The 16247-nt window shown below is 49.6% G+C and overlaps 1 protein-coding gene across 1 annotated transcript; it reads right to left on the bottom strand.

The window, feature by feature from the left end:
- Positions 1–12707: 12707 nt before the first annotated feature.
- On the bottom strand, positions 12708–14181 carry LOC6035724. Its single transcript, XM_038260971.1, has 3 exons — positions 14107–14181; positions 13879–14002; positions 12708–13102 (listed from the first exon to the last, which is right to left on the bottom strand). The coding sequence occupies exons 1-3, from the start codon at positions 14179–14181 to the stop codon at positions 12720–12722; spliced, it is 582 nt and encodes a 193-aa protein (XP_038116899.1). The 3' UTR covers positions 12708–12719.
- Between the last annotated feature and the right edge of the window lie 2066 nt (positions 14182–16247).

Raw genomic sequence — 16247 nt, 5'->3', positions numbered from 1 at the left:
TTGTCAGCTGAGCTGCTTCTTGCTGCTTGACCTCCGGGGCTTGTTCCGGCGGTGCTTGTGTCACCTTCTGTTCCGACTTGGGGCGTTCTTCGGAGTGGAGCAGACTGTGGTGACGTCGTTTGCACTTCGAGCAGGTTCCCGGTGAAGTGCACTTCTTGCTGGGGTGTCCCTTCTTCAGACAGTTGAAGCACAGGTTGTGCTCCCGAAGCTTGACCATTCTCTGCTGCAACGGAAGTGCCTTGAAATCCGGGCAGGCGTGGTTCTTGTGGCCCTTGCCACAGATGTCGCACCTGTCTTCCGACCTGGTCTCGGACTCGGACGTGGACACGGCGTACGACTTCTGGCTGGACTTGACGGCCGGCTTGGGCTGGACCGTTGGCTGCTTTGGTTTCAGGTCCTCGCAACGCTCCATGACGAAGCACTGGGCCTTCAGGAACTCCAGCATCTGATCGTACTGGGGTAGTTCTCCTTTCTTGACCTCCGACTCCCAGCGTCTTCGAGTGTCCTTGTCCAGCGCTGCGCCGAGCAGATGGACCACAATCAGCTTTGATATTCCCGTGAACTCCTGTTCCAGGAACTTCAGACTCTCTACGTGCCTTGTGCACTCGTCCACCAGGCCTCTCAACTCGACGTGGTTCTCCTTGTTCATCTTCGTCAGGTTTAGCAGCCCGTTGATGTGTCTGTCGATCGCATGACGCTTGTTGCCGTACTTTTCCTCCAGAATTTCCCAGGCATGGGCGTAGTTGCCCTCGCTGATGGTCTTCGCGTCGATCGACCCAACTGCACCCCCCACCAGCGCGTGTTCCAGATGGTAGAGCTTCACTGCTGGCGGATCGGGCGCCTTGTCGACCACTTCCTTGAACAGGACCTTGAACTTCGGCCAACTCTCGTAGCGGCCGTCGAACGAGGGGATTGGCATTCTCAAGGGCTGGTGAACAATGACAGGGGGTTGAGGGGCTTGTGGGAGTGCAGTTGTGTTCAAGGTTCCGTTTGCCCTTGTGGCATTGAACCCGAGCAACTGCTCTTCGAGCATGAGGGCCACTTTGTCATGGAGGTCGTCAAATTCTTCGTAATGCTTGTCAGCCTGCTTACGACCCTCCATGTCGACCATGGCCAGGATGGATTCGTGGTTGGACATGTACTCCTTCTGAGCGGTTTCCAACTTTTTCATGTAGACATGAACTTGCGGCTCGCTTAGCTGGCGAACTTCCGCAGTCTCCGTGGGGCGAATAGCTTTGAGTATCTTCGTCACCTTACCTTTGGCCAGGCCTCGGCGGTGGACGAGCGTCTCGATCTCCATCTTGATCTTGTCCTGCAACTTCCGCTTCTTCTTCTCCTTCTTCACTACAGGAGTCGACGATGTGGCCGAGTTTCCGAACTCAGCGCTTCCAGGTGATGTTGCAGGAGCTTTCGCGGAACTTTTCGGCATTCGAGGGACACCACCAATCGAGCCTTTTGCCCGAACCTAACACGGAAATCCACCAAGTTGGAAATCACGGTGCTAGGGGGAAACAATGGCGTCCTCTTGGCCGACACTTCACTATCTTCCGGTTCCGCTTCCGGAACCTTCCACTTGTTCTTCTTCTGGAACTTTTTTCTTCTCAAGAACGTTCTGGACGCAAGATGGCGTCGCTTCTTTTTTCGCCAAGATGGCGGCTTTTTCACTTGGTCGCGGCGTTCACTTTTTTCGCACTTTTCGCGAACTTGTCCACTTGCCGCGATACAAACGACCCTCCGCCTTTTGTCCTTCACTGTGCACTCCCGGTTCACCAGATCCGGCTCGTTTGGACCATGTCCAGTTTCGATTCGAGCGGACTGTAATTTTCTCGAGCAAACACAACACTTCTTCCGGCGGACTGGGGGAACCGGGAATTTCACTGGGAGGATCGGATTATCGCAAGCAAGCCACTAAAACACTCAAGTTTCTCTTAACTACATCTATTTATCGACTAATTAAACTTAAGGTTTCCTTCGAGTAGATTCGCGACGACGTAACTTCCGTCCGATCACTTCGGCTGCTTGCGGCGAACTCGTCTCAGCTTCTCGCACGATCGCGCTAACTCGGTCGTTGCGCGCCAAAAAACTCTCCACACGCGGGTGCGTTCGTTGCGTCGTTCTCTCCATCTCTCTCGTTCTCGCACCGTCGTCAACGGCGCGCGGTTGCCAGCTTTGTCGTCGATCGCAGTAGCCGTGGGGTTGGACACTGCTCAGTTGTAAAATTTTCTTCGGGCTGACAGCTTTCGGCCCGAACAAACAGGCTTCAGTGAGCACACTGACCATCCTACTTTGACCCTGCCTACTTCCAGGAGCTTGGACGCCGCAGGCGTCGATAGCCGAATCGACGCAATCTGCGAGCCACCGTAGGCTTTCCTCAACCGGATTGCCATCGGTGTCGTACGGTCTTCCAGAAGAACAATCAGCGCATCCTCTAGCTCTTCCTCCGTCGTGATCTCGTCCAGGTCTCTGCACTCGAGCGTTGTCTCCGGCGATAGCGCCCTTACCTTCGACTCATAGCCTACGGCCTTCTCGACAAGAGACTTGAAAGCTGAGCTCTTGACCGCGGGTCTTTCTTCAGCTCAAAAAGCATCGCTCCGGTTTGAGTGCGTCTGGTTTTAACCACGTTCTCGCCAAGCTCCTTGAGTTCCGGATCGGTTCGTACTTTCCGGAGGAGGTCTGCGTACGACGTGCCTTCCTTCACTTCGACTACCAATGCCTCGCCTTTGTTGCGCTCCCTGCGTAGCCTGGGTTTTTTCTTCCGCTTCTTCTCCTTGACCTTTTCCCATCCCTTCCCTGGGTCTGGTTCTGGCTTCTTCGCTGGGTCCGGACTGTCTCCATTCCCCTGCTTCTGCTTCTTTGCGTCCTCCTCCTCTCCAGGCGTTTCCCTGTCCCTTTTTGAGCTTGGGCCGGGCGGCGTTTTCGGTTCTTTCTCCCGTAGCGCTTCCTCCTCCAGTTTTGCGTTCAGCGTTTCTTCGGCTCTTTCAGCTCTGAGCTTCAGCGAATTTCGCGTCACCACCAGCGAGCTGTTTTCGCGCTCTGCGGCATTCTTGGCTGCCTTGACTCCATTCACCATCTGCTTGATTCTGGTGTGGACGTTGTTTTTGTCCTTGATGAAATCAAAGAGTTCGTTGACCCTCCTCCTGACCTCCTGCAACGCGGTCCTTCCGAGCAGGACTCCGTCCTGAGGGGTACCGCTGGCGAAGTTCAATACGGAAGACTTTGGAGTTTCCCCTCCAATGACTCCTATCTGCTGACTCGAAGCAGCCGCCTGGTTCAACACTGGGGATCTCATCACCTTCCCGCTTCCACGAAACGCGCTTGCCCCTCTGCTTGCTGTGTCGCCGCCGTTTGACTCGCCTCCTGTCATTTCGACGTTTGCGTCCTCTTCTACCTCCGTGTTTTCCGATGCTTGGGGCGCATCGGGACCCTTTTGTTGGTTTGTTTCACTTGTCTTCATTTTGAATCCCACGAGTCGCTAGGGAAGTACGGTCCGCTGCGCCAGTGCCCTGCCGTGACGCAGTAAGGGCAAATTACGTGTGGGGTGCGCCCCTGTGCCCCACAGGCTCCGTTATCGACTGAGAATTTGTTGAACCCCCCCAGCCATGCATCCCTCGACACGGGTCGCGTCACATCTTGGATTCGGGGTTTGGTGAGGTTTTGGGCTAAAACACTTATAGCGGCGTTCGATCGCTTGACAGAGGTGTTTACGGACCCATGTGGTTTTTTTCGAAGAAATTAAACAGAGCTCTTGTTCAATTCCGCCACGTCCTAGACATCCTCCCGCTGCTGGTCCGGGGGCGATGCAATGAATGTATGCAATCGCCGACAGCTATCCGCCAACTGCAACCCGCCCGGTAGCTGGCAGCTAAGCTCCGCAGGGACCCTCACCTGTCCCCACGGTTCACGGGTGTGTGTGTGTGTGTGTGTTTTTTTTTTTTGTTTTTTTTTTTGTTTTTTTTTGTTTTTTTTTTACAAGGTCGGAATCTGCTATCAGACACCTGAGAATTAATTTCTCAGGTAGTGTGGGGTTGGGAAAACAAAAAGAGTTTTCCCGACCCACTAAACCAGTCCTTGAACGCCGTGCCCTTTTCCCCCCGGGACCACCTTTCGGTATAACTTCGGGGGGAGGCGTTGCATTTTCTGCACTAGTCTACTTACAGGATCCATGCCGGGTGCTAGAACCATTTCCTGTTCCACATACATATGAGTCCATGCGAGGGTTTAACCGCGCCCAAGAATCGCGTTGCTTTTGATCGGTTAGTCATATGCAGCCCTCTCCTTGGACCATCGAGACATGTACCGATTTGGTAGAGCCAACCGTCATAACGTGCTCTCCTTCACAGCCACACTCGTGGGTTCTCAACTCCTGTGACCATCGAGACGTGTACCGATTTGGTAGAGCCGACCATCATAACGTGCTCTCCTTCACAGCCACACTCGTGGGTTTTCGACTAGGCTTCTAGTCGTTCCTCCTCTGGTCGTCTCTCCATCTCCGCTGGAGAGCCGAAGTGATCTGCGTCACCGCTCCGACGACCGCATTCCACTTGGCGATGTCGCTGCACATTCTTCGCACCACATTATCCGGGCTGGTGTCTGCTCCGATAATGGCCAGCATTTCGCTTCGCGCTGCCTCGAAGCGAGGGCAGCTGAACACCACGTGCTCCGGTGTTTCCTCGCAATCGACGCAGTCCGGACAGAGAGGAGACTCTGCATGTCCGAACCTGTGCAGGTACTTCCTGAAGCAGCCATGGCCCGACAGGAACTGTGTGAGGTGGAAGGTGACCTCTCCATGCCTTCTGCTCACCCACGTGGATACGGACAGGATAAGCCGATGCGTCCATCTGCCTTTCTCCGTGGTGTCCCACTCACGTTGCCACCTTACCAGCGATTCGGCTTTCGCAGCTTCCCGGATACCTCTCGTGCCTCTCCGGGTATAGCGCACGGTGTCCTCCTCCAGTGTGATGCCGATGGGGATCATTCCGGCTATGACGCCAACTGCTTCCGACGAAATGGTCCTGTACGCGCTTGCAACCCGCATGGCCATCAGTCTCTGCGTTCTGTCGAGCAGCGCTCGATTTCGCTTCGTCCCCAGCGCCGTCCACCATACCGGTCCGCCGTACCTAAGTATGGACGTCGCGACACTTGACAAGAGGCGGCGCCTACTGCTCCTGGGTCCAGCGTTGTTCGGCATAATCCTCGACAGTGCCATGATCGCCTTAGCCGCCTTCTCGCAGGCGTAATCGACGTGGCTGTTGAAGTTCAGCCGGTCATCCACCATCACCCCGAGGTACTTGAGCGCTCTCTTCGAGTGCACGACGTGTTCTCCAACGTGTATCTGGGCCTGCTGCACCTTTTGTGGTTACTAACCAGTATCATCTCCGTCTTGTGGTGAGCGATCCGCAGCTTCACCTCGAGCATCCAGTTCTCGATCATTGCGATTGCCTCCATAGCCAGCACTTCGACCTCCTCGACATTTTCGCCGGTTACCGTCAGCACTATGTCGTCTGCAAAGCCAACAATCTCTACGCCGTTGGGTAGCCCTAGTGTCAACACTCCGTCATACATTCCGTTCCACAGTGCTGAACCCAGAATGGATCCCTGCGGAACTCCCGCGGTAACAACAACGGTTTTTTGTCCATCGGCAGTGTCGTAGACCAGCACGCGGTTCTCGAAGTAGCTCTTCAAGATCATGCACAAATAGTCAGGCACCTTCATTTTGTTCAGCGCTGCTGCTATGGCCGCCCAGCTCGCACTGTTGAACGCGTTATGGACGTCAATCGTGACTATTGCGCAGCAGCGGTTCCCCCTGCGTTTTTTTCCTCCGCGCTTCGTCGGTTTTCTCGACCACTTTCCGGATGGCGTCCACCGTGGATCTCCCTTTACGGAAGCCGAACTGCCTCGCTGCTAAGCCATGCTCGCTCTCCGTGTACTTGATCAGCCGGTTAAGGATGATCCGTTCCAGAAGCTTTCCGAGGGTGTCCAGCAAACATATAGGCCTATACGATGATGGGTCCCCCGGTGGTTTGCCTGGCTTTGGCAGCAACACGAGCTTTTGAACCTTCCACGGGTCGGGGAAGTGTCCTTCGTCCAGGCATTTCTGCAGGACTATTCGAAACCTATCCGGGAATGCTAGAACCGCCGATTTCAGGGCGAAATTCGGGATTCCATCCGGGCCGGGAGCTTTCTTCACCTTCAATCTCTTCGCTACTGCCACAAGTTCCTCGTTGGTGATCAGATGACCTTCGGCGTTGCTACCCCCTTCGTCGTTGTACGGTGTAGGAGGCTATGTCGTTGGGTCATGTCTTGGGAAGAGCCCTTCCACAATGACCTTCAGCTTGTCGGGACACGTTTCAGCCACCATCGATGGGCCTCTGATCTTCGCCATCGCGACACGATATGCGCTCCCCCAAGGGTTTGCATCAGCGTCTTGGCATAACTCCTTGAAGCAGTTTGTCTTGCTGTATTTGATCGCTTTCTTGAGCGCGGCCTTTGCAGACCGGTACTCCTCTCTGCGCTCCTCTCTAGTTGCTTCGGATCTTGCTCTCTGGACTCGTCTTCTGGCGCTGAGGCAACTTGCCCGAAGGGTACCGAGTTCTTCATTCCACCAGTAAGCTGGACGACGACAGTTCCTTGGCTCCAGTCTCTGCGGCATGGTTGTGTCGCATGCTGTCACCAGTTGTGCTGTTAGCACGTCGGCACTCAAGTCTTGGGGACCATCACACCAATGGAGCGCTTCCACGAAGAGACCCTCGTCGAAGTACTGCAGCTTCCATTTCCTTCCGTAGGACCGGCTGCTCCTATCTGGTACAGGGGCTCGTCTCCCGATGCTGTACCGGATCGCTTGGTGATCGCTATGGGTATAGTCCTCACTCACCCTCCAGTTCATATCGGCCGCCAGTCGCGGACTACAGAACGTAACGTCGATAATGGACTCACGACCGTCTTTGCGGAAGGTACTGCTGGTTCCGCGATTCGCCAGCCTAACGTCTAGCTTTGCCAGAGCTTCCATTAGGCTATGCCCCCCTAGCATTGGTGCATCTGCTACCCCACTCGACCGCCCACGCGTTGAAGTCACCTCCGATAACGATCGGGCTTCGTCCGATCAGTTCATCGGTCAGACTATCCAGCATCTGCTGAAACTGCTCCAAGGTCCATCTTGGGGGAGCATAGCAGCTACAGAAGAAGGTTCCGTTTACTCTGGCGATCACGAATCCTTCAAACGCCCTCGAGACCACTTCCTGTATGGGGTACCGCCTCATCACGTGTATCGCCGCCATTCTTGCTGTATCCGCGGCCCAGTTTCCGTTGTCGTGTGGAACTCGGTACGGTTCTGCAATAATTGCCACGTCACACCCCGTCTCCGCGGTCGACTGCCACAGCAGTTGCTGTGCAGTGTCGCAGTGATTGAGGTTCACCTGGGACACCTCCATTACTTTTTGCCCGAGGCCAGCTTCTTGTACACCGGGCAATTAAAGCCACCCGTCGCATGGCTATTGCCATCGCCTTCTTTACAGAGCACGCACTTCGGCTTATTTTTGCAGTCTCTTGCCATGTGGCCTTCTCTACCACATCTTCTGCAACTGTTGGTTCGATCGGGGCCGTCGCAATTTCTCGCCTGGTGGCCGAAACCCATACAGCGGAAACACCTCGTCATCTGCTGGGTCACTCGAGGAACAGGCCTCAGTGGGCACACCGACCACCCTACTTTGACCTTGCCGGCTTCCAGCAGCTTAGACGCCGAAGGCGTCGATAGTCGGATCGACGCAATTTGCGTGCCGCCGTAGGCTTTCCTCAACCGGATTGCCATCGGTGTCGTACGGTCATCCAGAAGAACGATCAGCGCATCTTCTAGCTCTTCCTCCGTCGTGATCTCGTCCAGGTTCCTGCACTCAATCGTTGTCTCCGGCGATAGCGCCCTTACCTTCGACTCGTAGCCTACGGCTTTCTCGACGAGGGACTTAAAAGCTGAGCTCTTGACCGCGGGGTCATTCTTCAGCTCAAAAAGCATCGCTCCGGTCTGTGTGCGCCTGGTTTTAACAACGTTCTCGCCAAGCTCCTTGAGTTCCGGATCGGTTCGTACTTTCCGGAGGAGGTCTGCGTACGAAACACCTTCCTTCACCTCGACCACCAAAGCCTCGCCTTTGTTACGCTCCCTGCGAAACTTGGGTTTTTGGGTGTCCTCGTTCTGCTTCCCTTTTTTCTTCCGCTTCTTTTTCTTGACCTTCTCCCATTCCTCCTTCCCTGGGTCTGGTTCTGGCTCCTTCGCTGGGTCCGGACTGTCTCCATTCCCCTGCTTCTGCTTCTTTGCGTCCTCCTCCTCTCCAGGCGTTTCCCTGTCCCTTTTAGAGCCTGGGCCGGGCGGCGTTTTCGGTTTTTCTCCCGTAGCGCTTCCTCCTCCAGTTTTGCGTTCAGCGTTTCTTCGGCTCTTTCAGCTCTGAGCTTCAGTGAATTCCGCGTCACCACCAGCGAGCTGTTTTCGCGCTCTGCGGCATTCATGGCTGCCTTGACTCCATTCACCATCTGCTTGATTCTGGTGTGGACGTTGTTTTTGTCCTTGATGAAATCAAAGAGTTCGTTAACCCTCCTTCTGACCTCCTGCAACGAGGTCCTTCCGAGCAGGACTCCGTCCTGAGGGGTACTGCCGGCGAAGTTCAACAAGGATGACTTGGGTGTCTCCTCTCCAATTACTCCTATCTGCTGACTCGAAGCAGCCGCCTGGTTCAACACTGGGGATCTCAACACCTTCCCGCTTCCACGGAACGCGCTCGCCACTCCGCCTGCGGTGTCGCCGCCGTTTGACTCGCCTCCTGCCATTTCGACGTTTGCGTCCTCTTCTACCTCCGTGTTTTCCGATGCTTGGGGCGCATCGGGACCCTTTTGTTGGTTTGTTTCACTTGTCTTCATTTTGAATCCCACGAGTCGCTAGGGAAATACGGTCCGCTGCGCCAGTGCCCTGCCGTGACGCAGTAAGGGCAAATTACGTGTGGGGTGCGCCCCTGTGCCCCACAGGCTCCGTTATCGACTGGGAATTTGTTGAACCCCCCCAGCCATGCATCCCTCGACACGGGTCGCGTCACATCTTGGATTCGGGGTTTGGTGAGGTTTGGGTTTTGGGGTGTGTGAGAGTGTGAGTGTGTGTGTGTGTGTGAGAGTGTGTGTGGGTGTGAGTGTGCAATAAAATTACCACCGTCGATCCGTCTTTGATGAAACCTTGGTAGGCACTGAAATTGGTCAGAGGCTATCTGTTAGCTTATATAGTTTGCATGAAATGCGACAACATGGCGCAAATTTTGCCTCGTCTCCTGCTTTCTTGGAACTGTCACGCGAGAATGTTGCACCACTGTTGCCACATTTCATGCAAACTATATAAGCTAACAGATAGCCTCTGACCAATTCCAGTGCCTACCGAGGTTTCATCAAAGACGGATCCACGGTGGTAATTTTATTGCTCACACACACCCACACATGCACACATTGAAAAACACAGGTTGTGCACCAACTTGGGAGGAATTCTGTTCTAATGAAGATTGTTAGGACGGTCACCCGAGAACCAAAATGATTTGGGGCAATGGGGTTGGGACCAAACTGGTAGGATATTGGACACACCCGGAGTGGCCATGGCCTTGAGGGAAGGTTCTACCGGGAGGACATATACGGAACCATACAAATTGGGGCAATATGGGTACCAAAATTAATGGTTTTTGAAACTGGTAATGAAAATGACAATTTTTACACGATTGGCCACACCCGGAGTGGCCATTGCCCTGAGGGAAGGTTCTCCCGGGAGGACATTTACGGAACCATACAAATTGGGGCAATATGGGTATCAAAATTCATGGTTTTTGATACTGGTAATGAAAATGGCCATTTTGGCAGGATTGGCCACACCCGGAGTGGCCAGTGCCCTGGGGAAGGTTCTCCCGGGAGGACATTTATGGAACAATACAAATTGGGACAATATGGGTATCAAAATTCATGGTTTTTGTTATTGATAAAGAACATGGCAATTTTGACAGGGAGTTGCGTTGGAGAATTTGAACGGTGCGCGTCGCGGTCATCACGCAGGATTTTCGTTGCCGTTTCCGTCTTTGTTGTCCCCCCGATCGTGTGTGTTTTTTCGATCCGGGCGATTTCGCGATGTTTGACAGTTGCGTTGGAGAATTTGAACGGTGCGCGTCGCGGTCATCACGCGGGATTTTCGTTGCCGTTTCCGTCTTTGTTGTCTCCCCGATTGTGTGTGTATTTCGATCCGGACGATTTCGCGATGTTTGACAGTTGCGTTGGAGAACTTGAACGGTGCGCGTCGTTTCCGTCTTTGTTGTCCCCCCGATTGTGTGTGTTTTTCGGTCCGAGCTGTTTCGCGTTTTCGCATTTTATTTGGTTTTATCTTTACACAGCCGGCTGTCTAAGATTGAATCATTTATGCTAAACTCAACACCAAATAACCGGGAATAGACTCATCCGCATCCTCCGACTGTTTGCCTTGAGAATGCATAATACATCACACCATTAAACAAAATTTATTGATTATTGGGTCGCATCATCATCCTCTATGTTGAATCCTGGCCATTACCTAACCCACTAACAAAATCCCAAGTAGAAGTAGTTTTCCGGCACACGTGGGGGTGTGGATATCGTATAGAACCCACCCTTTGTAGCAACATGTGCTAACTAACATTCCCGTCCCAATCCCCCCGAGATCAACAAACTGACATGGCGGGCACCGTTGGTGGCCAACGCCTGTTACCTATTTGCTCCAGATCTACACAGAAAAAAATATGTAAATTTACACAGCACGTAATTACTGTTTCTTATGTAAACTCACTCAATGTAATGTTGAAATATGATGTAAAGAGTAAAAAGTCATGGAAATTACTCCAATGTAAATCTAAATCTAATGTAAATCATGAATCTAATGGAAACGTTGAACATGGAAACTCAAATCTGATGAATTTCTACCCGTGTTCGGCTTCCTGTAAATTCCTGTTTAATGTAAATCATATATGGGTCATTCCATCTGAAGCGGAACAGCATTTGAAAATTACCCTCTCCGATCCTGCTCAAATTTGGCAGGGCTGTTGATACTATCAAAACATGTAAGAATTCTGAATTTCATCCAAATTGGACCATCCCCTCCATTTTTGTACCTCCCCAAAAAACGACTTTTTCGCGATTTTTGAGCGAAACCCCTATCTTCAAACGACGATAACTCAGGAACCACAAATCTTAGAGGGTCGGTATTAGACTCAATTTTGAAGGAAATTGGACGTAGAATCCATTTCTGTGATCAACATTTAGATTAAAATATGTTTTCTACCTGTATTGCGCAATTGAAATCTTTAAATGGCCGTATCTCAAAACAGCCCTATTTATTTTTTGAATTTGACCTCACCATCGTATTTCCCGTCCGATTTTACACAGAAAAAAAAATGTAAATTTACCCGACACTGAAACCTTGTTTTGAACGTAAACATGCTCAATGTAATTTTGAAATTCATTGTAAATAGATGTATTGCATTTAAAGAGCCTTCATGTAAAGTCAGATTCAACGTAATGCTTGAACTTCATTTAAATGGAATTTTTGTTTTTGACTCGTCACAAATTTGAAAGTTGAAAAGCATGTAAATGGCACTTATGATGTATATTTGTGAAATTTAAAATTTGAAAAACATGTAAATTTAAAGTTCAAATTGTTTTGCAGTGACAGCTCACAAAAACAAATCAGTTCATTTGTTGTTAATGCTTGGTGCGCTTGGTGCGGAGTTCAGTGAAAGTGTTTTCGTATCAAATGAAACGGTAAAACGCTCTATTTTAGTCAAAACAAACTAGATAAATGTCATTAGTGGCAAAACGATTTTCACGACAGTCGGCAAACAATGGTCAGCGGATGTTGTGGCCGTACTCCGGGAAGAATCCGGAAGGCGGTTTCTAAATAAAGTTGATTGGTAAATAATGAACATTGGTAAGCATTAAAAATTAATAGTTCAAGCTAAACATTGTGAATGGACCAATGTGGATTTGTAAATAAAAAGCTCATTCTTAAAGCAAACATTCACTGAAGGGAAAAGGGAAACAAATAGTACATTTGTTTACAAATTCACATTGTTTTGCTTGAGTTGTTACATTAGTTTACCCAGTTGCTCAAAAGCGGTGTTCGGAACCAGATAACTGTCAACCGGGTTTCCCGTAATTGTCGTAAGATTTACACCCAAGTTCTTCCTTAGACCTAGATGCACCTGCCTTTATCCTCTTCTTTTTACTCACTCTGCTGTCTACGCGATTGCTCATGCTCTTTCCCGCGGTGGCTCGATACGATGATGCTCCGCCAGACTTCCGATTCCGGTTCTCGTCATTCCGCGTCCCAGCATCACGGCGGATTGTGCCACCGTGTCTACCGCAACACATGTTCACCCTTCGTCGGTCTTCGCCTCCTCTAGCCGCACCGCAGCTGCAATTGTCGTGGCCCGTGGGGTGCGGGGCAAGGGGGACTGGGCAACGCCTTGCCAGCGACCCCCCACGTCCGGAGAGCTTGACGCGATACGAATACCCTGTGTTTTCCGCCGACAATTATTATTTGGTAAACAAATTAATTCTATTTTAATTTACCTCCTTTCGTTTCTTCATTTTATTCTCGCCTTTTCTTCCTTCATCTTCGCAACGAATCAAACAAGCCACAAATCCCACCCACACTCACACTCGAACCGCACACCATTCAGAGCAGCTTACGTCGAGTTGGCGTTCGGACCGCGGCGGCGACCGAAGGCCTGCACCACGTTGGCAAAGTTGCGGTTGTACTGGATGCGGCGCTTGGCACGGCTGGTCTTCTTCTTCTTTTCCTTCTTCTCGACCTTCGGCCTTTTTCCCTTGACATTGCCGGCACGGGCCAGCGAACCGTGTACCTTACCACCGAGCAGCGGCACGGTCAGGTCGAGTTCGGCCGAGCCGAGGGCGGACACGAGCGAGTCGTGGGCGAGTAGCATGCCCTCGCAGGACAGCACCAGTTGGGCCGGTTCCTCGATGCACTCCAGGGCGGCGAACTTGACCTTAACATCTTGGATGGTTTCCCGGGGTCCGACCTTTGCAACTGCATCTTGATCTGGCGTTTCTAGAACGGCACGAATCAGAAAAAGGACGATTTGCTGGTGCTTTAAAAGCACTTTTCCCGAATTCAGCATTATTTTTTTGCAGCTTCAACTGATCACGGCAAATGATTATAACTGAGCAAGTTGTCAACAGCTGTCAACGTTTAGTGGAATCTTCCTTCTTTGTCGTTCATGGTGCAAGCAGGACAGAAAGAGCGAATTTGACAGCTGCACGCTCAGGAGTTTATAATACACTGTTGACTCAAACCTAGTTTGGTTGCTTTCATTTTGTACTCTAAACGTGAGTAACCTACTTAAGCTAAGACTCAAAAAACATTTTTTTTCTGGGAGTTCCCTCAATTTTTAAAATTGCAAAAAAACCTTTTTGGTACAAATTTAAATTAAAGTTTTTGTCTCTCGGCCCTGGTCGGGTTTTAAGGGGGTCAAGGAGGCTAATTTTATTTTATTTTTGAACAAAAAGTTGCTGAATACATTGTAACAGTCATGCTTCTCTCAAAAAACTGTAAAAAATTCAATAAATTAATGAAAATATCGATTTTTTTAAAGTGCCGATTTCAAATTTGAAGGCCACGTAGTTTATGTACGATCCCTTACAACCGATAGTGTTTCTCTAGAAAAAGTAGCCCCTTGCAATACCCAATTTTGATTACACGCTACTCCAACGAAACGTCTGAAGCTGGATGGGTTGGGTACCATCAAGTTGTCAAAGTGGTCAAAGTAAACAAAAATAAAAAAATAAGATCGAGTGAAAATCGTGCTAAAACTCGGAGGATCTCACGCTGGTTGCGGCCTGTTGCGGCCAAGGAAGGTGGTTTGGACACGACGGATAACCCACATTCCGATGACGGCCAGCTGTCACGACGTTGCATCGAGTACAACCGATCCTGATGATATAGCTTTTGCTGGATAACGGCACAAAGGTGCACGCCTCAGATAAAGACGATCTGTCCGCCAAGGCTGGAACTAGCTCTGTCAACCTGAACGTGGCCGATGTGTGAAAATTTACCTCGCCGCAGTACGCGGCCACTAATGGAAAGTCCGCAAACTGTTGATCAAGGTAAAATCCTTTTAGATTTGCCATTTATTTATTTTTTTAAATTTCTTCTTTTATGCAGTGATGGCGCTGGAGTGCTCAATGACCGATCGGCTGAGGAGCATCGTCTCAAGAAGGAAAGCTTGGTATACGTGCATTTGTTTTTCCTATGTTGTTCACACATGGCACCGAACCGTTATGTAGGACCAAGATGCTCAAACGAGTCTGGATCTGGTTACCACCGACGAAACCTTCACGATACCGGAGTTACTATGACGCTGTTGGTCTCATTTCTTCAGGTGGGTCAAATTGTTGAACGAAATCAAACTTAATTGCGTAATTAATATTGTGTTTTGTTGTAGATCCTGGCTGCTGCCACCTCCGTCTAGTACGTGTCGCCGAATTGAAACTCGACGGTTTAGTGCTTCAAACCAACGACTAGCTGTCCGCCTTCCTCAGATGGATGAATTTATCGATACGGTGGAGAGCGCGCCAATCATGATGGGCATCTTGCCCTACGGCACAAGGATCTGAAACGTGTCGATGTACGGCCTCCGGCACAAGCCACTGAGAATGATCCCGCACTTACGAGATTTGGATCTGATGATTATTGTAGTGTTGATATCATCTTGACTACATCAGCTGTAAGAAATGCATTTTTTATTTTACAGTCAATCTCGCAGAGATAAATTCACAGTTTGATAAGCTTTTTTCCTACACTTTTATATTACTCCGTTGAATTTAAAATCTGATACTACTTTTCAAGCTCTTAGCCCAATGTAGTTTAGAATCATTCACTTTTGTCTTTTATGATTAAAAATAAGTACTCTTTGAATGAAGTCAAGTGCTTAATTTGATCAGAAAAGAAAGAAAAACCACATTTGGCCATAGAAGCATTTGAAATTTACATCGGATTTAAAATTCAACGGAGTAAAAATTTTTTTTTGCTTTGGTAAATTTACATCATTTTCATCAGAAATTTACAAGTTTTCGAATGGTTGACTGCTCGGTGCGTTTACGTCGGAAGGCATGTAAATTTCAGTTGAAGTTAATGTAAATAAGCATCATTAATGACGTGCACTTTTGGTACATCATAAATGATGTAAATTTACCGGAATTTTTTTTTCTGTGTACATAAGAAGCACTTATCGGCAAAAAGGAATATGTTTCGTTCCAGAGATATCGAATTTTAAAGTTTTGAGAATTTGAGATTACCTACATTAGCTTCATTCGCCGCATCTGCTAGAAGCACTCAGGAGCGCTGTTCAATAACTACTACCTGGTCATTTATTGGAATAAGATTTAAATAATCTTTAGCAAGTTGGGCAAAATTAACTGTATAACACTGTAAGCAACTGGCGTTAAATCGCAAATGTTTATCCGCTTAAGAAATTAGATGAATGTCTGTGCTAACCCACAGGATAGAGCAATAACTACACACAGTAGGTACAGGGCAGAATTGGATTCCGATGGAGGGAGCAGAAATAATGCAATTGATCTTGTCAGTAACACTGAACAATAAGTGCACGATACACTATTGAGTAAAAAATATGAATTAAATTGAATAAAATTTGTTGGTACGTTGTATTCTCGTGAAGAACGATCACAAGGAGTAGGAAAAGGATTTCTGGGAAGTATAAAACTTTAAAATGTAAGAAAATCACAAAGTTCAGCTGGTTCCCAAAATTTAGTAGCGATGATTTAGACACATCGTGTGACAGTGCGTGGCCGAATGGTTACGCTGTCCGCTTTGTAAGCGGATAATTCTGGGTTCGATTCCCATCTGCTCCAACCTTCCATCGGATGAGGAAATAAAATGTCGGTCCCGGCCTTGGTTGTTAGGCCGTTAAGTCATTCCAGGTGTAGGAGTCGTCTCCATGCCATAAGTACAAACAACACACCAAACCAAGCCTACTCCGGTTTAATCGCTGGCGGCGGTTGGACTCGCAATCCAAAGGTCGTCAGTTCAAACACTGGGGTGGAAGGTTCCTTGGAATAGAAAGAGGTTTGGGCGCTCTCCCCATTCAAGCCTTCGGACTCTTAGGTTCGAGCAGAAACTTGCAAAAGAGACCACAAAAGACCCGGGGGTCGTTAATGTGGATGGTTTGTTTGAT

This window comes from Culex quinquefasciatus, chromosome 3 (assembly GCF_015732765.1).
Source record: "Culex quinquefasciatus strain JHB chromosome 3, VPISU_Cqui_1.0_pri_paternal, whole genome shotgun sequence".
Classification (NCBI taxonomy): Eukaryota; Metazoa; Arthropoda; class Insecta; order Diptera; family Culicidae; genus Culex; species Culex quinquefasciatus.
This window is presented reverse-complemented; position numbering and strand designations above follow the sequence as displayed.